Here is a 25626-nt window from a genome sequence, read left to right on the forward strand (position 1 = left end):
GCGAAGCAGGTAGTCTCCCCGGGCACGTTTAGCTCCAGAATTTCCACTTCTGCCACCATGCTGGCTGCCAACCATGCTACCACCTTGCTGGCTCAGCTGCTGCCTCACAGGCAACCTGCAACTCCTGATGATGATGAAGCCCCTTCTGCACACGGCTCCCAATTGCGATCGGCTTCATCATCATCAACAAGTGTCTGCACATCACTGATGTCCTCCTCAGATTCCTCAACAGTGTCTGCTTCAGGACCCTGAACGCTGGCAAAACCGGCTCCCACGTCACTACTTGCCCGCCTAGTGGAGGAAGTGGTAGATGTCTCCTCCACTTCTTGGCTGGGCAGTAGCTGCTGACTGTCCTCTATTAGATCGCCCTCACTGAATAGTGGAGCTAAACCCACAGCATACGATACTTCTTTAGGGGAGGGAACAGCATAGGACAGAGGCAATGGGAGGACAGAGACTGCTCTTGGGCCATGCCAACTGAGGGTTGTGTCTGAGGAACCCACCGACTGTTGTCAAGAGGTGTCAGATGTCACTTGTGATGAAGTGGATAACCATGTTAACCAATCGACGATGGCAGATGGGTTGCTGGTCGAGACTCAACCGCTAGGTGATAACAGGAGCTCAGGCCTCTTGCTGCGACTCCTGCTGCCACTTGCCCTAGTCTGCTGCGACCTCTGCCTGAAGGTTTAGCCCTCTGCCACTCCTCTGTGCACATCCTGGCACTTCTCTGCCTGACATACTTGTGCGTATATGAGGGGAGTACAATACGCTTCACTACGCTTAAAACAGTATTTGTCTAGAACAGCAGCAGGTGTGCACTTTTGACTGGTCTTTCACAGTATCTAGGCCCTTTACAGATAGTACACTACTTAGATGTAGGTATGTGGTATCAGGTATGCACTTATGAGGGCAGAAAAATGCAGTACAGTACGCTTAAAAAAGTATCTGAGTACAACACCAGCTGGTGAGTACTTTTGCCTGGACTTTCACAGTATGTAGGCCCTTGACAGATTATCAAGTATAGAATAGTACACTACGTTGATGTACGTATGTGGTATGCACATATGAGGGCAGAAAAATGTGCTACAGTACTCCTAAAAACTCAGTATTTTTGTAAAACACCAGCCGGTGAGTACTTTTGTCCATCCTTTCACAGTATGTAGTCCCTTGACAGATTAACAGGTACAAAATAGTACACTACTTAGATGTACATATGCGGTATGCACTTATGAGGGCAGAAAAAGTACCCTTAAAAAGGTATTTTTGTAAAACACCAGCAGTAGACAACAGTGCTGCAGCCAAAAAAAGCTGCGTACTAAACACAAACTTGCACTCTGTCACAGACTATTAGGAATGGACTGCTGTGAATTGCGCTGAAAAATTATTACTGCCTCCTCTGCTAAGGTTTATGAAATTGAGGCAGCTTGTTGAAATGTATGAGGCAACACACAGCTATCTGCCCCTCTCTCTAATACAATGCTGAAGAAAGTGACTGGGAGGTTAATGGCTGCAGCTACAGTAAAAATCCTTTTCAGTGAAAAAAACATTGCTCTCTGTCCACGAGAATGCTGATGTGACTAGGAGGATGTTAAACGCTGCTGGACTGGGCTTTCTCTGCTGTAACACACACACACAGGCTCTGCGAACTATGATCCTTATGCAGTGTATTGTAATGAAGTGAGGAGCCGGAATTATGGCTGCCGATTATATAGGGCTGTGACATCACAGGGGTGACTGGCTGCTGATAGGCTGCATCCTGCATGTGATTCAGGGTCATCCCGCCTGCTTCCCTTCCAGCCTTGCCTTCCCAGCGTTCCTTGCCCCATGTACTGACATGTGGATCCGCCATTTTAGATGCCCTGGAGCCTGCACCACAGTAAATGGAGTTATGAAGTTATGGAGTTAATGAAGCGATTCATGCACGATATTCGCATTCGTTGCAAATAGAATATTTCCTGAAATTCTTAACGAATTCGGGTTCGTCAGCTTCGATTTGCTCATCTCTATTGTGAAGCATTAAGCAGGGTTTGTGGTTGTACCTCTTGCTTCCGCATACTCTATTATGGGCACTAAGTGATTGCAGGTGGTCTGACTGTTGGTACTACCACTTTGTAATCTCTAAAACAGGGTCTATCTCTTACTTCCGAGCGCTCCTACCCCCCTTCCCCCCCCACCTTCTGAGACAAACTGTTTGCGGCAATGACGGTTCGCTCAAGCATTTACAGGCCTCGGAAGCTGAGGGCGAACACTCAGAGATAACAGATGATAATAAATATGGATGCCATATAATAAATATGGATTTAGGGAGTGGGTACTTCTATAATGCTCCCTACTATATCTGAAATCTTGGGGGCCCTAGGGTACCAGGAGGGGTTCATATTTTAATTCCCCTACATGCATCTTACTTTACCCCAGTGTTTCCCAACCAGTGCGCCTCCAGCTGTTGCAAAACTACAACTCTCAACATGCTGGGATTAGTAGTTTTGCAACAGCTGGACACACTCTGGTGGAGAAACACCCCTTTTTAGTTGTCATGGCTGAATGTTCTATCCTTAAAAAATTTACAAAAAATGAAAGCAAAAACTGTCCCCCAATTTTTTTTTTATGGCGTTCCCCTTTAAATACATCTGATATTGTAGAGGACTGCTCGGCTTAGTCACCGTACGGTCTTTAATCGTCGGCCAAGTGACAGTAGGCTTCTTTCAGTAAATATAAATAAGGCTGTTCTGAACAGTGCCCATTCATCTGCCAGGTGCGGGCAACTGATAGTCTGATACAAGCTAAATAAAAGCTACTGAAAAATCAGTCTCAGACAGTGTGTAAGGCAGTCTGTAATTTACTGTGATGAGTGAAACCACGATGACTTGATCTTTTCCAGCGCTGACAACCAGTATGGAAGGACGCACAATGGAAATAAACTGGGTCCGCACATTCCGAAGCTGCAAAAAAAAAGTGGAGTCATGCAGAGTGCAGAGGATGGGTGAAGTTACATTAAAAATGTTGGCTGAAATATACATAGAAGGCTCCGGCAACCTAAAGCATTAGAGAACTAAGGATTGGGACACAACTCTTTGGACAATTGTCGCTTGCAACTTTGAGGGAACAGGGTTTGGCCCTTTTCTGTTCCACATAACTGTGACCCAGAGTACGAAACAAGGTCTATAAAAGGCATGGAGGGGCGGGGAAATTTGGTGTTGAAGAATGAAGAACTTGATTGGCCGCACATAGCCCTGACCGCAACCCTATCAGATAGGTCCTCTCCTACAACATCAGTGTGTGACCTCACAAATGGTCTTCTGGTAGAAAGGGCAAATATTCTCCCAGACAACATCCATAACCTTGTAGAAAGTCTTCCCCCGCGATCTCCACAATAGACCCTGTCTTTTGCCTCTGAGCGCTTTGAGCAATGTACCACCGGAGCCTGTGACTGGCAGAGTGGGCCATCAATCTCAAAACTATTTCTTCACAAACCTTGGACATTTTGGACACATGATTGTGACCCAGTGTACAAACCAAGGTCCATAAAGTCATGGGGGCAAAGCCCTGACCTTAACCCCATCCAACACCTTTGAGATGAACCGGTGATCCACATTAGTGTCTGACCTCTGACAAATGCTCTTCAGGATGAACGGGCAAACATTCCACCAGACAACGTCCATAACCTTGTAGAAAGTCTTCCCCTGCGAACTCCACAACAGGGCCTGTCTCTTACCTCAGAGCTTTTCTAGCAATGTACCACTTTAGCCAGTGATTGACAGATCAGACTGTCAATCCCAAAACCAGTTTGTTACAAATCTTTGGGTTCGGCCCTTTTCTGTTCAACATGATTGTGACCCAGTGTACAAAGCAAGGTCTATATAGACATGGGGGGGGGGGGGGGTTGGTGTGGAAGAACTTGACTGACCGCACAAAGCCCTGACCTCAACCCTATCCAACACCTTAAGATGAACCAAAATGGAGGCTGTTAGCCAGGTCCTCTCCTCCAACATCAGTGTCTGACCTCACAAATGGTCTCCTGGATGAACAGGCAAACATTCCCTCATGCAACATCCATAACCTTGTAGAACGTCTTCCCCCACAATGTCCGGAATAGTCTGTCTCTTGCCTCTGAGCTCTCCGAGCAATGTGTCGCCTGAGACGGTGAATGGCAGAGCAGGTCGTCAATCCTGAGACCAGTTCATTACAACTCTTTGCACATTTTGAACAATTGTCGCTTCCAACTTAGAGGGAACAGTTTGGGTTCGGCTCTTTACTGATTCAGATGTTTCAGTGTCCCAGTGTACAAAGCAATGCCCATAAAGGCATGGAGGAAGGGGGTTGTGGGGACTTTGGTGTTAAAAGAACTTAACTGGCCGCACAACCCCATCCAACACCAATGGAGTTTGTTAGCCAGGTCCTTTCCTCTAATGGCCAAACAGGCCCTCAGACAACATCCATAACCTTGTAGAAAGACTATCCAGAAGAGTGGAAGCTGTTATACCTGCAAAGTGGGGAGCAACTCTACATTAAAGTCCACTGGAAAACATTTATTTTTAAATGAACTGGTGCCAGAAAGTTAAACAGATTTGTAAATTACTTCTATTAAAAAATGTTAATCCTTCCAGTACTTATCAGCTGCTGTATACTACAGAGGAAGTTCTTTTCTTTTTGTATTTCTTTTCTGTCTGACCACAGTGCTCTCTGCTGTCAGGAACTGTCCAGAGCAGGAGATGGTTGCTACGGGGACTTGCTCCTACTCTGGACAGTTTCTGACATGAACAGAGGTGTCAGCAGAGAGCACTGTGGTCAGGCAGAAAGGAAATTCAAAAAGAAAAGAACTTCCTCTGGAGCAAACAGAGGCTAATAAGTACAGAGGCTAATCTGTTTAACTTTCTGACTCAAGTTGATCTAAAAAAAATAATAATAATAATGTTTTCCAACGGAGTACCCCTTTAATGACTATGGATGTAGAATAGGATGTCCAAAAAGCTAAAAGTAGGTACATCTACACTTGTCCATATAGTAAATATCCATATGTAGTCTAATCTTGCAGACAAGTGTTACTCCACTCCCTTTAATACTACTTCTTACTAACCTACTGATAGTAGAAGGGTCAGTATTATAAAAACTTTCTTGGAATCTCTGAAGCGCTCCCCTTACTATGCCTAAAGGCATAGCAGTTTTCACAAATGGAATTTGGAAGCTTTATTTAATAAAAAGACACATGACACTGTTACATTCTAAACCTTTTTCTTTACAGATAAACATTTGCTGATACATTTTTCATTTTGAAAAATATTTACAATTCGATATCAATACAACCCCACAAAATAACCAGAAACCCCTGCATTTCCTCGGGATGACACTGGTCCCAAACAGGATTTCCATCTTTATATTTTTCACTTTTTAATAAAATATTCAAGGACCATTCAACCTGTCATCTTCTCATAGCTTTGTATTTTCTACTTGAATTTTTCTAGGTGGCAATATTAGGTAGAAATTCAGGTTGGAATTTATCATATGAGGACTATATTTTTGCTTACTTTTTTTGTGACTTTTCAAGTAGACGATTTTCTCATGGTTGTGTAGTTAGGTCAAAATCAAGCTGTTTTTCTGCAGTTGTCATGAATTTATCATGTGTGACTGTTTTAAATGGGAGGCCAAAAGGAGAAGCAAATCCAGAATACAGCCTTGTTCCCACACAGCATTTTTTGCCCGTTCTTGGACTGTTTTAAATGGTTTAATAATGGCCCATAAAACCATTATTGAATTATTTTTTAAATCAAACTCAATACTAAAACGGCTTGTTTGTGTTCAACTCATAACTTTATGGCTTTTATTGGGCCATTTACGGAGAATTTAAAAACCCCACCACGAGCCATGAATGGCCACACAGTGGCGGCCATTCAAGGCTCCCGGTGGGGGATTACAAAATGAAAGTACGGGACAGTATATACATCGCAGGGGAGAGGGGCATGCCCCCCCGATCCCCTGGTTAATAGCTTATAATTGGATCAGGTCTCAGAAGTGATACACAGTCTGATCAATCACTCAGTCCCTGTACTACTACACCCAACATGGAACAGACTCTTCCATGATGGGTGTAGTAGTACAAGCACTACTGTAGTCTCCCCAGCTGTCCGCAGACTCCCGCAGCTGGGGGTACTACTACTATTATGATGGAAATGAGTCTGTTACATGATGGGAGTAGTAGTACCCCCGGCTGTGGGAGTCTGTAGGGGGCTGACTTTTTCACTAAATGGCATCACTTTGCATCAGTTTGTTAGTATGGTCCATTTGGGTAGCGATACGGGAGAATAGCGGGACGGAAGACAACGGCCGTGTGAACCTAGCCTTAGTTTTTGGACAGGAACAGGCTATGCTAGGCACAGATAAAAAAAAATGTTTTTTTTGGCCAGAGAAAAAAATAGTGTGTGTTTTTTTTTTATTGCAAGCGATGTGATTCTTTCATGATGTGATTTCAAAAAGGCCAGAAAAAGCCAATAATAAAAACACATTGCATTTTTTTTCCTTCAAGAGTAATCTATAGGAGGAAAAAAATGCAAATTTTCATGAAGAAACGCCATAACCTCAAGCACACTGCAATTTTGGAAAACAGCCCCAGACATATAAACATCACATGGGGTAAAAGGGGAAGAAAAAAAAAAACATGTGGGTCTGGCTTTTCACAAATCTGGCTGTAGTGATTTTGGCCCCAAAAAAAGCCAAGAAGCAAGTATGGCTTTTTCATGGGCATTTGACAAACACCAAGTGTAATGTAATGCCCATATTATGTGTGAGTGTCTGTCAAGGGAATTCTTTAAAAAAAAAATATATATATAGATATAGATATATATATATATATATATATATATATATATATATATATCTATATATATCTGGAAATGTTTCTGGGTTTTTTAAATTTAACTAGTTTATTGTTGGTGTTGGGTTTAAGAAACAAAAACTATTTTCTGCGTAAAAGAATGAGGGGGGAAGGGGGTTCAGGACCCCATTAATTAGCCACATCAGCTGCAAAGAGTTTCTCCTCTGCTGCATTAGATTGGTGTTTTCTAACCAGTGTTCTTCCAGCTGTTGCAAAACTACAACTCCCAGCATGTACGGGTTGGGCATGGTTGGGAAACACTACATTAGATGGTCAGCCCATTGATTTGATGCTGTATTTGTGAACATACCTCCTAGTCTGCACAAGGCCATTATCGTGTTCTACCAAACCAGCCACATATCCTACGGCTTTATCATAAAGTGACTGCAATTACAAAGAATGGGTATCACAATTACACATCCAATGTTCTGTATTCTTTGCCATCTTCTACTCCGAGTCCATAATAAACGTCTCAAAGTCTGGATCCAGATCTGAAACAAGTGCATCCACGTAGTCATCCACTGACGGACACTTCTGAAGCATGCCTGCACATAAAGAGATCCGCCATTAGTAGGTACAACAACGCAAGGAAATTGTTTAAGCAACATTTCTAATATCACAATCTCATTGAGAATCTTTATCCTGCACGGACAGGTTCTAACATGGGTAAAATTGTCTCTCTGCATATATAAAGTGTGCATTAGAACCAGCTCTTGTTGGAGTGGAAGTAAAGGGTAAATGAAGGGAAGTAGAGGGCAAATGAAGGGAAGTAGAGGGTAAATGAGGGGAAGTAGAGGGTAAATGAAGGGAAGTAGAGGGTAAATGAAGGGAAGTAGAGGGTAAATTAAGAGAAGTAGAGGGTAAATTAAGTTAAATAAAGGGTAAATGAAGGGAAGTAAAGGATAAATGAAGGGAATTAGAGGGTAAATGAGGGGAAGTAGAGGGTAAATGAAGGGAAGTAGAGGGTAAATGAAGGGAAGTAAAGGGTAAATGAAGAGTAGAGGACAAATGAAGCAAGTAAAGGGTAAATGAAGGGAAGTAGAGGATAAAATGAAGGGAAGTAAAGGGTAAATGAAGGGAAGTAGAGGGTAAAATGAAGGGAAGTAAAGGGTAAATGAAGAGAAGTAGAGGATAAATGAAGGGAATTAAAGGGTAAATGAAGGGAATTAAAGGGTAAATGAAGGGAAGTAAAGCGTAAATGAAGGGAAGTAAAGGGTAAATGAAGAGAAGTAGAGGATAAATGAATGGACGTAAGGGTAAATGAAGGTAAGTATAGGGTAAATGAAGAGAAGTAGAGGATAAATGAAAGAAGTAAAGGGTAAATGAAGGAAGTAAAGGGTAAATGAAGGGAAGTAAAGGATAAATGAATGGAAGTAAAGGATAAATGAAGGGAATTAGAGGGTAAATGAAGGTAAGAAGAGGGTAAATGAAGGGAAGTAAAGGGTAAATGAAGGGAATTAGAGGGTAAATGAAGGGAATTAGAGGGTAAATGAAGGGAAGTAGAGGACAAATGAAGGGAAGTAGAGGACAAATGAAGGGAAGTAGAGGACAAATGAAGGAAGTAAAGGGTAAATGAAGGGAAGTAGAGGATAAAATGAAGGGAAGTAAAGGGTAAATGAAGGGAAGTAAAGGGTAAATGAAGGGAAGTAAAGGGTAAATGAAGAGAAGTAGAGGATAAATGAAGAGAAGTAGAGGATAAATGAAGGTAAGTAGAGGATAAATGAAGGTAAGTAGAGGATAAATGAAGGTAAGTAGAGGGTAAATGAAGGTAAGTAAAGGGTAAATGAAGGGAAGTAGAGGGTAAATGAAGGGAAGTAGAGGGTAAATGAAGGGAAGTAGAGGGTAAATGAAGGGAAGTAGAGGGTAAATGAAGGTAAGTAAAGGGTAAATGAAGGGAAGTAAAGGGTAAATGAAGGGAAGTAGAGGGTAAATGAAGGGAAGTAGAGGGTAAATGAAGGGAAGTAGAGGGTAAATGAAGAGAAGTAGAGGATAAATGAATGGACGTAAGGGTAAATGAAGGTAAGTATAGGGTAAATGAAGAGAAGTAGAGGATAAATGAAAGAAGTAAAGGGTAAATGAAGGAAGTAAAGGGTAAATGAAGGGAAGTAAAGGGTAAATGAAGGGAAGTAAAGGATAAATGAATGGAAGTAAAGGATAAATGAAGGGAATTAGAGGGTAAATGAAGGTAAGAAGAGGGTAAATGAAGGGAAGTAAAGGGTAAATGAAGGGAATTAGAGGGTAAATGAAGGGAATTAGAGGGTAAATGAAGGGAAGTAGAGGGTAAATGAAGGGAAGTAGAGGACAAATGAAGGGAAGTAGAGGACAAATGAAGGAAGTAAAGGGTAAATGAAGGGAAGTAGAGGATAAAATGAAGGGAAGTAAAGGGTAAATGAAGGGAAGTAAAGGGTAAATGAGGAGAAGTAGAGGATAAATGAAGAGAAGTAGAGGATAAATGAAGGTAAGTAGAGGATAAATGAAGGTAAGTAAAGGGTAAATGAAGGTAAGTAAAGGGTAAATGAAGGGAAGTAGAGGGTAAATGAAGGGAAGTAGAGGGTAAATGAAGGGAAGTAGAGGGTAAATGAAGGGAAGTAGAGGGTAAATGAAGGGAAGTAGAGGGTAAATGAAGGGAAGTAAAGGGTAAATGAAGGGAAGTAAAGGGTAAATGAAGGTAAGTAAAGGGTAAATGAAGGGAAGTAAAGGGTAAATGAAGGTAAGTAAAGGGTAAATGAAGGGAAGTAGAGGGTAAATGAAGGGAAGTAGAGGGTAAATGAAGGGAAGTAGAGGGTAAATGAAGGAAGTAGAGGGTAAATGAAGGAAGTAAAGGGTAAATGAAGGGAAGTAAAGGGTAAATTAAGGGAAGTAGAAGGTAAATGAAGGTAAGAAAAGGGTAAATGAAGGGAATTAGAGGGTAAATGAAGGGAAGTAGAGGGTAAATGAAGGGAAGTAGAGGGTAAATGAAGGAAAGTAAAGGGTAAATGAAGGGAAGTAAAGGGTAAATTAAGGGAAGTAAAGGGTAAATGAAGGGAAGTAGAGGGTAAATGAAGGGAAGTAGAGGGTAAATGAAGGGAAGTAGAGGGTTAATGAAGGGAAGTAGAGGGTAAATGAAGGGAAGTAAAGGGGCCAAAGAAGGGAAGTAAAAGGTAAATAATGGGAATTAAGGGTAAATGAAGGGAATTAAAGGGTACATGAAGGGAAGTATGGGTAAATGAAGGGAGGTAAGGGTACATTAAAGTAGGCAAGGGTAACTTAGAATAAATAAGGGTAAATTAAAGGGGTACTCCACTGCTAGACATCTTATTACCCATCAAAAGGATAGGGGATAAGATGTCTGATAGCGGGGGTCCTACCCCCTCCCATAGACATGAATGGAGGGGGCATGCCCGTGATGTCACAGTCATGGCCTCTGGCTCCGAGTGTTCTGAAGAAAATGTTCATAACGCTGGAGCACTGGAGTACCCCTTTAAGGGAGGTAAGCGTAAATGATTGGAAGTGTAATATTTTGACTTAAGTGAATTTCAACCTGTTGGCCCAGATCCCTATGTGTTTTCTTCATTATAATATTCACAAACTATTACCTCCTGATAAAGAGTGGAGACAAGCTGTAAGGACTCGCACGGACCCTCTCCCCTCTCTCTACAAGCCTGCTGACTTACATTGCAATGGTTACTGGTCCCTAACTGTTGTGGTCTTAGCAGTCTCACAATGTAGATCATGTCTGCTTGGATCAGTGCAGAGTCTTTTGTAATCAAAGGGCTTTATTAAATAGTAAGTTGCTTCCACAGGGATAAACAGTTGGAAACACCTTGTTTAAGTTAGCTATCATTTTCTATCATCTCTTAGCAGGGAGGAAGTAAAGGGCTGCAGTAATTTAAAGGGGTACTCTGGTGGGAACAAAATGTTTTCAAATCAATTGGTGCCAGAAAGTTAAACAGATTTTAAATAACTTCTATTTAAAAATCTTACACCTTCCAGTTCTTATCAGCTGTTGTATGCTCCAGAGGAAGTTGTATAGCTCTTTCCAGTCTGATCACAGTGCTCTCTGCTGACAACTCTGTCCAAGTCAGGAACTGTGCAGAGCAGGAGAGATTTGCTATGGGGGTTTGCTCCTGTTCTGGACAGTTCTTGACACTTAGAGAACTACACAACTTCCTTTGAAGCATACATCAGCTGATAAGTACTGGAAGGCTTAAGATGCTTAGAAGCAATTAACAAATATATATACATTTCTGGTACCTGTTGATTTGAAAACTTTTTTTTCCCTCCGGAGTACCCCTTTAGGTCTTCGACTCTGTTCTATAACGAAAAGTACAGCTCGAAGGTTAGAGAAGCTAAATAAACAGCTTCATGCTTGGAACAGCTCCAACCTGCACTACCAAATAATCAGTGTTAGGCATTCTTTAAGTACAGGGGCCTCTCCTACGATGATGGAGGACAATTCTCATATATAAACACTTGGGGAGATTTATCAAAACCTGTCCAGAGGAAATGTTGCCCATTGCAACCAATCAGATCGCTTCGTTCCTTTTTAACAAAGCCTCTGCAAAATGAAAGAAGCAATCTGATTGGTTGCTATGGGCAACTCAGCAACTTTTCCTCTGGACAGGTTTTGATAAATCTCCCCCATAGTCTTTTCCTTTGTTTAACAAGAATTGTAAATTTTTATGTGAATGTAACTACTGCTTTTATTTTCTATGGTTTAGTATTATTGTATTAATGGGGTATTCCAGGCCAAAACTTATTTTTATATAACAACTGGCTCCAGAAAGTTAAACAGATTTGTAAATTACTTCTATTAAAAAATCTTAATCCTTCCAATAGTTATTAGCTTCTGAAGTTGAGTTGTTGTTTTCTGTCTAACTGCTCTCTGATGACTCATGTCCTGGGAGCTGTGCAGTTCCTATGGGGATATTCTCCCATCATGCACAGCTCCCGGGACGTGACATCATCATTGAGCAGTTAGACAGAAAACTTCAGAAGCTAATAACTATTGGAAGGATTAAGATTTTTTATTAGAAGTAATTAACAAATCTGTTTAACTTTCCAGAGCCAGTTGATATATATAAAAAAGGTTTTGCCTGGAATACCCCTTTAATATCCTTTGTATTGAGTGTGGTGCTTCCTTATTCAAGATGGAAGGGATGTTCCCTTTTTTCTAAAAAAAATAAAATAAATAATAATAATAATAAATTCAATAATATTCCCTTGATTAAAAAAACAAAAAAAGGAAACAAAAATAAAACAAAAAAATCTTTGAATTAAAAATTTAGATTAGAGGCGAAGAACGGCACTACTTCACAGCCTTGGTGAAGGAGTTAAAATGACTATGTGAGCCAACAGTATGTAAGATCTTACAAGAGAGAACATACAAAAGAAAAATGAATATTTATAAAGAGGGCGTTAAACTAAAAGATGAGTGCCAGACGTCAAAGTCTAAGCGGGGTTAGGGAACTCCCTGAGTGCACCAAATGCTTCATTTGCATATCTACTTTTATTTTCAGCCATAACACAAGAATAGGTGCACAGACATAAAAAGGGTAAAGTCCATTTTAATCTGCGTCACCAGCACTGTAAGCCTAAACCATCAGGTTAGTGCAGGTGGTGCTAATGACAGATTCCCTTTAAAACTGAACTAAGACTTCCTGTCTGTAATGATAAGGAAGAGGCTGCTGGAAAGTGATCTGTACAGCATTACAGCGAGAAGTGACACCAATAGATAGAGAAGACAATAGATAAAGCTCACAGCTCAGCCTCCCCCTCCTTGTAGAATGACCTCTTCAAAGGTCACAGATATTGCCCAGTAAACTCTCCCATGTATGTCAAAGGGACAACTCCTGTCTATTGTTGCCTATGGCCATGAGTCCTGCTGTAAAGCATGTCTCTAAATGCTGTAAAAAAAAAAAAAGCTCATGAATGATGGCAGCCCTCATAATAATGTACAAAAAATTAGATTAAAAGAATAGGAAACAGAAACAGATAAGAAAATAGAACAAATTTCCATATCTGGATCTAATCAGTAAGCAACACACACACAAAACAAATAAAATAAATTATATATATATATATTTATTAGGGATCGACTGATTATCGGTATGGCCGATATTATCGGCCGATAATCGCGATTTTGGGCAGTATCGGTATCGGCAATTACCTTGCCGATAATGCCCCATCCCCCGCACCGCCCCGCCCCTATTGCCTCCCCCATCCCCGGTTGTATAATTACCTGTTCCGGGGCCCACGCTACTTCTTGCTCCTGCTGAGCGCAATGACAAGTGACGTGCGCGACGTCACTGTCAGTGCGCACAGTGACAGTCGCCACCGGAGCCAGATGTAGAGTGGACCCCGGGAACAGGTAATTATAAAACCGGCGATGCGGGAGGCAATGGGGCCGGGGTGGTGCGGCTGGTCGGGGGGGGGGGGGGGGGGGCGGTCGCGTCGGGGGGGTCGGTCGCAGTGCGGCAGGTCGGGGCGGTCACGGTGCAGTGGGTCGGGGGGGCGGTCGTGGTGCGCCGGGTCAGGGGGCGGTCACGGTGCGGGAGGTCGGGGGGGGGGCGGTCACGGTGCGGGAGGTCGGGGGGGGGGCAGTCGCGGTGCGGCGGTCGCGGTGCGGCGGTGATAGGTCTCAGGACCCCTGGACAGGCAGGGGGAGAGAAGCGGGTGGCGGCGGCGGCCTATGGCACCGCAAAAGCCACTGCAGTGCATTGATTTAAAGCGCCCGCTTTAAATCAATGATCTGCAGCGGTGTCGCAAGGGGATAAATAGCCGATAACTTATACCGGAATATCGGTATAAGTTATCGGCTATCGGCCCTAACCTCCACCGATTATCGGTATCGGCCCTAAATAAACTATATCGGTCGATCCCTAATATATATACATATATATATATATATATATATATATATATTAATTTTAAAAGGTACATGTCACCAAATAAACTGTTCTTAACTAACTCAGGCTATGTTTCCTGACTACTCATACTACCCCTACAGCCCTTAAAAAAAATTCGGAGCTTTAAAAAGCTGTGTATCATACCTTTCCTCTTGCTCACATACTGCAATTTCCTAGCAGGAGAAAGTGGGCATTTACCAGCAGGCATGACATCACTGAAACCTGCTGGGGGAGCACTTCCGCCCTCACATGTTTGCAGTGCTGTGATGAATAGAAGTCCTCAAGCTCTGTGCATGTTTCAGTCTGTGTTACTATCAGTGAGGCTATCCTGCAGATTTCAGTTTGTGCAGCTTACTGTGAGAATCTGTGGAGCTTTCAATTTCTGTGCAGTTGTCAATCAAGCTCAGTGCAGAGAAGCACTTCCTGAGTTTGGACTTCTGCCAAGGCGGGAGGAGACCAAACACACTGTTTTGTGGCAGGCAACAGAACAGAGCCACCTAGTGGACGTTTTTTCTATTACATTTTAAACATATTTATGTTAATAATTTTAAAAGCAAGTGAATGGGGAATGTGTCTGCTAATTATACAAGGAACAAAATATTATGAGTTTTATTTGGTGACAGGTACTCTTTAAGTATTGTTGCATGCACTGATTCTCTGACTGCACTCAGCTGCAGAATACAAAAATAACCTAAATCCGAGGCACACAAAAATTACATAAAGCAACATAATAATTTAACAAAGGACACAAGAAAATGAAAAACAAAAAGAAAAGAAACTAGATGTACCTGGGGGTGGACCGGAGGGAGGGGTTAGAATAGTTAATAGGAATAGGCTTCATAGGAAAATAAAACTTACACCCTTGAATCCCATTAACCCCAATAACATAAAGGATGGAAATGTAAAGTGTATGTTCACAAATGCCAGAAGCCTAGCAAATAAAATGGGGGAGCTTGAGGCCTTGATACTGGAGGAACATATTGATATAGTTGGGGTCACTGAGACATGGCTGGACTCCTCGCATGACTGGGCTGTCAATCTGCAGGGGTTTACATTGTTTCGCAAGGATAGAATGAACAGAAAAGGTGGTGGAGTCTGTCTGTATGTAAGAAGTGGTATGAAAGTCAGTGTGAACGATGCCATAGTGTGTGATGATTTTGAGGAGGTGGAATCACTGTGGGTAGAATTACAAAAGGAGGGAAATACTGAAAAAATAATATTTGGGGTAATCTACAGACCCCCTAATATCACTGAAGAGATAGATGTTCGGCTTCATAAACAAATAGAGAGGGCCACCCGGGCAGGTACAGTGGTAATAATGGGAGATTTTAACTATCCAGATATAGATTGGGGTCCGGGGTTGGCTAAAACTACAAAGGGGCGACAATTCCTAAATTTATTGCAGGATAATTTTATGGGCCAGTTTGTGGAGGACCCAACAAGAAGTGATGCCTTGTTGGATCTGATCATTTCCAACAACGCAGAGCTGATTGGTAATGTAACTGTGCGGGAAAACCTTGGTAATAGCGACCACAATATAGTTACTTTTGACTTAAAATGTAGAAAACAAAGACAGGCGGGGAAGGCAAAAACATATAACTTTAAAAAGGCAAACTTCCCTGGGCTGAGGGCTGCACTACAGGACATAGACTGGGGGGAAGTGTTCTCAAATACTGATACAGAAGGTAAATGGGACATCTTTAAATCAACTCTAAATAACTATACAGCTAAATATATACCAAAGGGGAACAAATATAAACGATTAAAATTAAATCCTACATGGCTGACACATGATGTTAAAAGAGCAATAAACAACAAAAAAATTGCCTTCAAAAAATACAAATCTGATGGGTCAGCGATAACATTTAAACAGTACAAAGAGCTTAATAAAATCTGTAAAAATGTAATAAAAACAGCAAAAATTCAAAATGAGAGACAGGTGGCCAAAGAAAGCAAAACTAATCCTAAATATTTTTTTAGATATATAAATGCAAAAAAAAAAAGGACAGAGCATGTAGGACCCCTTAATAATGATAATGGGGAGGTTGTCACAGGCGATCAAGAGAAGGCGGAGCTACTGAATGGGTTCTTTAGTTCTGTATATACTAGGGAAAAAGGAGCTGACATTGGCCAGGTCAGTGCTGGTAACACATCATGTAATGTACTGAACTGGCTTAATGTAGAGATGGTACAAGGTAAGTTAAGTGATATAAATGTAAGCAAATCCCCAGGGCCGGATGGACTACACCCAAGAGTTCTTAGAGAGGTAAGTTCAGTAATATCTGTACCCCTGTTCATGATATTTAGAGATTCTATGGTGTCTGGTATTGTGCCAAGGGACTGGCGCAAGGCGAATGTGGTGCCAATCTTCAAGAAGGGCTCTAGGTCTTCCCCAGGAAACTATAGACCGGTAAGTTTAACGTGCATTGTGGGTAAATTGTTTGAAGGACTTATAAGGGATTACATACAGGAATACATAGGGGATAATTGTATTATAAGTGATAGCCAGCATGGGTTTACTAAGGATAGAAGTTGTCAAACCAATCTAATTTGCTTTTATGAAGAGGTGAGTAGAAGCCTTGACAGAGGAATGGCTGTGGATATAGTGTTTCTGGATTTTGCCAAAGCATTTGATACTGTCCCTCACAGACGTCTGACAGGTAAGTTAAGGTCCTTGGGCTTGGAAACTTTAGTTTGTAACTGGATTGAACACTGGCTCATGGATCGTACCCAGAGAGTGGTGGTCAATGATTCGTACTCTGATTGGTCCCCGGTAATTAGTGGTGTACCCCAAGGTTCAGTACTGGGCCCGCTGTTGTTTAATTTATTTATCAATGATATAGAGGATGGTATTAACAGCTCTGTTTCTATCTTTGCAGATGACACCAAGCTTTGTAGCACGGTACAGTCTATAGAGGATGTGCATAAGTTACAGGATGACTTGGATAGACTAAGTGTCTGGGCATCCACTTGGCAAATGAGGTTCAATGTGGATAAATGTAAAGTTATGCATCTGGGTACTAATAACCTGCATGCATCGTATGTCTTAGGGGGGATTAAACTGGCAGAGTCACTGGTAGAGAAGGATCTGGGTGTACTTGTAGATCACAGACTACAGAATAGCATGCAATGTCAGGCTGCTGCTTCCAAAGCCGGCAGGATATTGTCATGTATAAAAAGAGGCATGGACTCAAGGGACAGGGACATAATACTCCCCCTTTATAAAGCATTGGTACGGCCTCACCTGGAATATGCTGTTCAGTTTTGGGCACCTGTCCATAAAAGGGACACTGCGGAGTTGGAAAGGGTGCAGAGACGCGCGACTAAACTAATATGGGGCATGGAACATCTTAGCTATGAGGAGCGATTAAAGGAGTTACAATTGTTTAGTCTTGAGAAGAGACGTTTAAGGGGGGATATGATAAACGTATATAAGTATATTAATGGCCCATACAAAAAATATGGAGAAAAACTGTTCCAGGTTAAACCCCCCCAAAGGACGAGGGGACACTCCCTCCGTCTGGAGAAGAAAAAGTTTAGTCTCAAGGGGCGACACGCCTTCTTTACCGTGAGGACTGTGAATTTATGGAACGGTCTACCTCAGGAACTGGTCACAGTAGGAACAATTAACAGCTTTAAAACAGGATTAGATACATTTATGGAACAAAATAACATTAATGCTTATGAAGAAATATAAAATCCCATCCCTTCCCCAATATCGCGCCACACCCCTACCCCTTAATTCCCTGGTTGAACTTGATGGACATATGTCTTTTTTCGACCGTACTAACTATGTAACTATGTAACTATGTAGATCTAGCTCGTAAAGACCCACGTTTTTAAGCTTAAATTTTTGTAATTTTTACACCGGCCAATGGGTGGAGCTTAGAGTAAAGAGGTTGTGGCCTCCCACTTTACTATGTATGCCAGAGATCGGGTCTAAGTTGTAAATAAAAACTGTCGCTTAATTTTTATCATCGCTTCATTTCAAATGTATCCCATTGTTTCTAGGACCATCACTCTGTATGTCACACTAGAGCAGTGTTTACCAACCAGGTTGTCTTCAGCTGTTGCAAAACTACAACTTCTAGCATGCTGGAAGTTGTCGTTTTGCAACAGCTGGTGGCACCCTGGTTGGAAAACACTACTCTAGGGACACGCATCCCATTAAAGGTCAATGTGATCCATCAGGTTGTGAGATCTGCTTCAAATTGGATCTATCAGTGCAGTCATAGCTGTGTTAAATGGGCACCCTCATTAAAACTAATTTTTGCTATTGCACTTCTTATGGTAAACAAAAAATATTTCTAATGTTTAAATGTTTCTTTCTTTGTTTAAAAAAAATTAAGTTTTCATTGTTTTGTGTTTAAAAAAGCTGCCACTAGGTGTCTCCCTACTTTTCCAGAGCCCATTTCCCCCCCCCCCCCCCCCCCCCATCTCTTGCACAGACTTTGGACTCCTGCTGGCCTGGCAGAAGTCCAAAATCAGGAAATGCAGTCTGTAGTGCTGAGGGGTGTGTGTGCAGCCTTAGTCAATCATAGCTCATCTCACACTGAAGTGGGCTGTGTGTAGCAGAGTGAGGGAGGAAGTTCTCTCCTGTATGGCTTCAGATGATGTCACACCTGTTGGGGAACGCCCTTTCCCAGACTGTGAATATGACTGAGCAGAAAATACAGAGCAATATCAAGGTAGAAAACTACCAAATAATAAAAATAAAGGCAGGGGTGGTTTATCATGATGGGGGCAGTGACCTGGGAGGAGTACAAAATTTAACAAGATCATGACAGGTACTCTTTAAGAATATAAGCCATGAGGCGAGAGTGGACATATGGTGCCAAAAAAGTATAAAAACTTGTAAATGTAAAAAGTATAATAATACCAATGTGTGTTCACTTGGGGCCTAAAAGGTTTTTTTTCTTTAGCAAAAACCCATAAAAGCTTTGTCCCTATATGGAGCCTGGCATAAGCTGGCACTGTACCTGGAGCCAGAACTTGGTGCACACTATAGACTCCTCTGCTGCTTTGATGTGGTGCTTCACAAAAAAAAAAATAAAAAAAAATAATATCCTCCCATGTAAAAGTAAACATGACCTGGTTATGGACTGCCACGCCTTGTGTACATCATGCAAAATAAAATAAAAAAATGCCTTCAATAATTCTGCTTCTCTCAGAATAATTATAGGCAGGGTTTATTAAAGATACAATCTCTGCCCTATATCCCTGAATAAACATTGCTGGAGCCAGTCCCCGAACCAGCCTGCAGCTCTGACAGCTGAATCAGCATCAGGCACCGAGAAGAAAGAGCCGCGGGGCATCGAGCGTCTTCATGCAAGCGCCGGCACGAAGAATCAATAGTATCAGGAAAAGCTCTGAAAATGCTAAATAAAAATCTAAATACCAACAAATTCCTGCTAAAAGGATCATTATGAGGAATGCAGAAGGAATATTGTGTATCCTCCACATCCCACAATACAAAGGGAACGGACTCCCCCACGGCCCTTCTAGTCTGTACTTTTGGCTCTTTTTGCAGTAACAGCACCGCTCTTATCTTCAGGTTGTGTCTGGTACTGCAGATTTATTCACCTGACTTGGGCTGACCAGACAATAAGGCTACATTCACACGGCCATCAAACTCTTTTTATTTATTTTTTCTTTTTTTGAGTTTGACTGCCGTCATTTTGATGGGGCACAAGGGGCAACAGTGGGTCTCGATGGACCACATTATAATCAATACGGTCTGTCTGGTGCCACTGTTTTTCAGCGGGAGTAGGGGAGAAAAAGACAGCGCAAGCTGTATTTTTTCTCCCACTATTTTCCCCGGCGGCCGTCACATTATCATGTGATAACGGTATTGTGAAAGGGGTCTAAAAGATAAAAAAACACAATGGTTTGTGGGATGAACAACTTCCCAATAATATTAGAAAACACTTATTTCACATTTTGTTGTGCCAACCTGAAAAACAGGTCTAATTCTAACTGCAAATTATTAGAAAAGTAAGGTTAATTTTAACGTTTCAAATTTGAAAGTTAATTTAAACCCAGTGAATATTTTTTTTGGCTCGCCTTTTTCTCTCTCCTCATATTCTAAGACTGATAAAAATTTTTTATTTTTTCACTAACAAAGTTGTATTAGTGCTTATGTTTTGTGGGTCAAGTTGTACTTTTCATTGGTGCACTTTATTTTATTATATAATGAATAACAGAGGCAAAAAAATATATATGAAAGAGAAAATTAAAAGAAAATATGGAATTGTGCAAATTATTGTAGGGCAATTATTTTTTTTCCAGAGTTCACAATACGGTAAATCTGACATGCTATCTTTATTCTATGGGCCAGTACGATTCCGATGATACCAAACTTGGATCCTTTTTTTTTTTTTTTAAGGTAAAAAAAAAAAAAAAATTGAAGAAAAAAAAAAAGTTTGATCAATGCCATGTTCTGGCCCCTATAACCTTTTAAATTTTTCATCTACTGAGTGTGTTAGGGTTTATTTTTTTAGTTTTCAATGGTAATACTTTTGTGTATGTGACTTTTTGATCACTATTTTTTTTTTTTTTTCTGGGATGTGATGGGCCAAAATCAGCAATTTAGTTCTTTGTAATTTTTTGCTTTTACTCCGTTCACCGTGCAGGATTAGTAACAAACACAATTGCAGCGATACCAAATATGATTATTTTTTTATTTACAGTGCTTTATTTGAAAAACGGTAAAATGTGGATATCATAAGTCATCATTAGATGGCTTACATAGATCAATGTAATGCTGTTGTATTATATTGATCTATGTTATCTACGCTCAATTGCTAAGGGCTGCCAGAGGCAGGCTTCAGCAATCACCAAGCCAGGGAAGTTGAGGATCTGAAGTAAGTCACCGTCAAGGCTTCCCTATCTGTATAGATCACGGTATTTAACCAGTTAAATGACGGACATCAGAGCAATCTCTGATGTTCGTCATTACCGACAGATGTCAGCTGCTGGTAGCATTATGTCTGCGCACCCAACCCATGACATATATGTATGTTATGGGTAGGGGAGGGGTTATTACTTTTTTATCAAAATGAGCCTGCAGTTTCACTTTCCCTAGGACAAAACTACCCTTTCTGGGTCCTGCTGTTTGGATATTGTATGGCTCCAAAACGAAATCATTGCTCATGTACTTACATACATTTTGTGGAGACATATCAAAAGTTTTAAAATCGGTTTGGATCTGTGTGTTCAGGCCCAGACCGATCCGTAGATCAAGTTGGGAGGAGTGAGTGCCTAGTGCGTCCTCTTTCGGCCCTGGGTTCGGTAACCAAGACACTCTCATAATGCAAGTTTATGGGACAGTCTCTCTTACACGCAGTGGGAACGCTATTCTCTCCTGTGCTCATTCTACTGATCAAAAGGTTTTTTAATATGACAGATACACTTTAACCCCTTCCCGCCCCATGGCGTACACCTACGGCATAAGTTAGGTGAGGAAGTATGGCACAGGCTATCTGCAGCCAACTTCCACCGGTAATGACCCACTGTTTTGATGTCGCAGATCAGATCATGCATCATTGGTGGTTCAGTGTACCAATCGCTCAACACTAAAGTGTTAATCCTGCTTGGTCAATGCGAAAAATACTAAAGTCTAAAATGGCTGATCTTTGGCCAAATCCCATCTACAAGTTGAAAATGGAATGAAAAGTAATCAAAAAGTTCAATCTATGGTATCGATAAAACTACCCATCACAGTGTACCGGTAGAAAAATAAAAGCGTTATAGGGGTCGGAACATGGGGAAACACAGATATATTTTTTTATAGTAAAACAAAACAAAAATTATTCAAGTTTGGTATACTTGGAATTGTACCAAATAAAAATTATTACCTCACAAAATTGCGCAATTGCATTTTTTCCCCCAATTTGGCCCACAAATATTTTATTTCTGGCTTTGTTATACCTTATAGCAGTATTTCCTAACCAAGGTGCCTCCAGCTGCTGCAAAACTACCAACTGCCAGAATGCTGGGAGTTTTAGTTTTGTAACAGCAAGAGGCACCCTGGTTGGGAAATACTGCCTTATAGGGTAAAATTAAGAATACTAAAAAATAAGCATTCAAACAACTCAGTTGGTGTTAGAATACAAATGTTACGGGTCTTGGAAGAAAGAAGAGACAGAGGGGATATGATAGAAACGTTTAAATACATAAAAAGAATCAACACAGTAAAGGAGGAGAGAATATTTAAAACAAGAAAAAATACCACAAGAGGACATAGTTTTAAATTAGAGGGGAAAGGTTTCTGCAGTAATATCAGGAAGTATTACATTACTGAGAGAGTAGTGGATGCATGGAATAGCCTTCCTGCAGAAGTGGTCGCTGCAAATACAGTGAAGGAGTTTAAGCATGGATGTGATAAGCATAAGGCTATCCTTCATATAAGGTCCAGGGACTATTCATAGGATTCAGATTATTGGGCAGACTAGATGGGCCAAATGGTTCTTATCTGCTGACACATTCTATGTTTCTATGTCTTAGAAGATAAGGCGGAAGAAAATGTAGGCAAAAAAACTAAAATTCCACAGGTCAGGAAGAGGTTAAAGAAGCCCTAGAACCTACAGGGAAAGTAACATAACATTTTGTTATCAGGGTATCACTGTTGCTAAACGTGTACATTTTCTTAAACAAGCGATATATACCGTATTTTTCGCCGTATAAGACCATCAATGGCCGGGACCCGCCGCTAATACAGGACATCACCGATCGCGGTGATGCCCTGTATTAACCCTTCAGACGCGGTGATTAAAGCTGACCGCCGCGTCAGAAGCGAAAATAACACTAACCCGGCTGCTCAGTCGGGCTGTTCGGGACCGCCGCGGTGAAATCGCGGCATCCCGAACAGCTTACAGGACACCGGGAGGGACCTTATCTGCCTCCTCGGTGTCTGCTCCGTGCCGGGATCCCCTGCGCTCTCCTTCGACGTCATCACGTCATTGCGCACGCCATCATCCAATAGGAGCGGCGTGCGTAGCGGCGTGATGACAGCGACGGAGAGCGTAGATCACGGGGAAGAAGAAGTCCGGAACGTCGGGGACACCACAGGGATGCGGCGACAGCGATGGAGCGACATCCAGGGCACCGGTGATGGGTCCGGAGCGGCGGGGACACGCGAGTACTACCTCCTATACCAGTGGTCTTCAACCTGCGGACCTCAAGATGTTGCATAACTACAACTCCCAGCATGCCCGGAAAGCCAACGGCTGTCCGGGCATGCTGGGAGTTGTAGTTTTGCAACATCTGGAGGTCCGCAGGTTGAAGACCACTGTTGGGTTCAGAATCTTTATTTTTTTAGATTTGGCACCTATAAATTGGGTGCGTCTTATACGCCGGTGCTTCCTATAGGGCGAAAAATATGGTAACGGGGACCATTCTTCAGAAGAAGAGTGCTCAGACTGCTATAAGGAAAGCCATGCATGTAATGGTAGATGGTTCAGTGAAAGAAATATAATGGCATCCCCCAGGTTCCAATCCTGGGCAGTCCAAAATCCTGCGCAGTCCCGCAAACCTCTGAAATGTCACAGGGGGCTGATGAAATGGCACAAGAGGATATTAAAATAGAACAGGGGGGCTCTAAAAGCTGTGACAAAATCTTTGTGGGAGCGGGCAGAGTGAAACACAGACCTTGCAGGAGAGGGTGGAAATGTTCAGAAATGAGCAGGGTTAAAGCATACCTCTCAATCCCACAAAACAATAAATAAATATGTTACACTCAGTACCTATGCTGCTAACACCTATATTTATTATAAAAATACCTCTTCTCATCAGCTCACAGAGTTAGAACTCCTCTCAGGGGAAGGGGGTGTGTCCCTTCTTGTGGTGGTGGGAGGTGATTGGTGCATATGCTCCTTCAGCTTTGTCCATGACTCATCTCTTGTCCATGACTCATGGACAAGCCTGATACTGCTGCAGGACTGGTACATGTCCCAGTAGGTATGGGGACCCCTAGTGGTGGGATTTTTAGGAGCTGTTTTCTTTATTAAAAATGTAAAACATTTTAAACAACCATATCACAAAAGGTCTTTAATTTTCAGCAGTAACAACATTTAGAAAGATTTTGGATCCGACAGTGCCCATTTAAGAAAATTGTCCAGCACAGGGCTCTGTGACTAACAAATGACTAACACAGAAAACAAGGCCTGCTGTTTTTCCAGAAACCATGCCACTCTTGTTCAGGGGTTGTGTCTGGTATTTTTATTTTATTTTTTTTAATCATGTACAACCCCTTTAACACCTGGTCCACAGTAGTGCCCAGTTACTACAGAAAATTACCCATATACTGTACTAGGAATTTGCTGCTATCCCTATGAAATAAGAAGTCAGGTTAGTTAAATGTTTCTGTCTAATAAGATGACTACAGAAAGACACTGTGGAGTTCTCAAAACACAGTTTAGTAGCCCAGAGTGACTGGAGAGGGGCCGCACCCAAGCCTCGGGCTATTGTGAGATTCACCTTCCCTGCTTTGAAGTTTTGGCCGGTATGAAAGGAAACAATTTCACTTAATTATGTTGGTGACAAGAGCAGCTCCTGGATAAGGCAGAGATTTACGAGTCTGCGATATGTGAAGGAAGCTGAACGGTTATGTGTACACAGAAGCGTCAAGTCCTTGTCCTCTCTGCTAAACCAACCAGCAGGTCATAAGGCTATGATCAACACAAAAAAACGCACAATAAACAGCAATGATATGGTGGCACATGCCAACATATGGGTATAGGCTAATCATTAAAGCAGCAGTCTGGACAAAACGGTTACATTGTGTTATGCCTAAAGCATAGCCCAAGGGGACAGTTGATGACAAAAGGATTACAGAACACCAAAGAGAGAACTGTTGTGTCATGCACTGCCCCCTCAGGCCCTGCTCTAGACATAATAAAATGCATTAGTTTTGCCAGGGGTTACCACAATTACTGGCCATGTATGTATGTATGATGCATAGGCTGTCACAATGTGCTGGGAGTTGCCGTCTCGCACCAACTGAAAAGTCAAAGACTGGAGGCTCCTGGTGCAGTGTAAAAAAGTTTTCAGCTAAAAGGTAAAATCACAAAAACAGCCAAAGTTTTGTAATCATGTTTATTCCTCTTAGAGACTTATTGGTATTTTTCTGATTTGTTGTGGTGGCCATTTTTCCAACAGCAGTCATGATAGATATCATAGCAACCGCTGGCGAGATGTAGTATTACAGTCATGGCCATAAATGTTTGCACCCCTGAAATTTTTCAAGAAAATTAAGTATTTATCACAGAAAAGGATTGCAGTAACACATGTTTTGCTATACACATGTTTATTCCCTGTGTGTGTATTGGAACTAAACTAAAAAAGGGAGGAAAAAAAGAAAATTGGACATAATGTCACACCAAACTAAAATTATTGGCACACTTAACTTAATATTTGGTTGCACACCCTTTGGAAAAAATAACAAATCAGTCGCTTCCTATAACCATCACTAAGCTTCTTACACTCCAGCGCTTTGTTGCCATCCATTTCTGGGGGCTTTTGACGTATGTTTGGGGTCATTGTCCTGCTGGAAGACCTAAGATCTCGGACGCAAACCCAGCTTTCTGACACTGAGTTGTACAGTGCAACCCAAAATCAGTTGGTAGCAAAACAACCCCAAAACATAATTGAACCTCCACCATATTTCACTGTAGGTACTGTGTTCTTTTCTTTGTAGGCCTCATTCCATTTTTGGTAAACAGTAGAATGATGTGTTTTGCCAAAAAGCTCTATCTTGGTCTCATCTGTCCACAAGACATTTTCCCAGAAGGATTTTGACTTACTCAAGTTTATTTCGGCAAAATGTAGTCTTGCTTTTTTAGATCTCTGTGTCAGCAGTGGGGTCCTCCTTGATCT

The 25626-nt window shown here is 41.7% G+C and overlaps 1 protein-coding gene across 2 annotated transcripts in view; it reads right to left on the minus strand.

Moving 5' to 3' along the window:
• Window positions 1–2805: 2805 nt before the first annotated feature.
• Window positions 2806–25626, minus strand: part of MIPEP (mitochondrial intermediate peptidase) — a 157225-nt gene continuing 134404 nt past the window's right edge. The window contains exons 19-20 of one of the 2 annotated variants that reach the window (XR_008889532.1): window positions 7176–7410; window positions 2806–2939 (exon numbers count right to left, since the gene is read on the minus strand). Coding sequence is in view for 1 of the 2 variants with exons in the window: in XM_056561766.1 (XP_056417741.1) it covers window positions 7313–7410 (98 nt within the window). In the remaining variant the exon portion in view is untranslated. Of the gene's footprint in view, window positions 2940–5175; window positions 7411–25626 lie in introns of those variants that run through there. The other variant, XM_056561766.1, reaches the window with a different exon arrangement.

Source organism: Hyla sarda, chromosome 2 (genome assembly GCF_029499605.1).
Source record: "Hyla sarda isolate aHylSar1 chromosome 2, aHylSar1.hap1, whole genome shotgun sequence".
Taxonomy (NCBI): Eukaryota; Metazoa; Chordata; class Amphibia; order Anura; family Hylidae; genus Hyla; species Hyla sarda.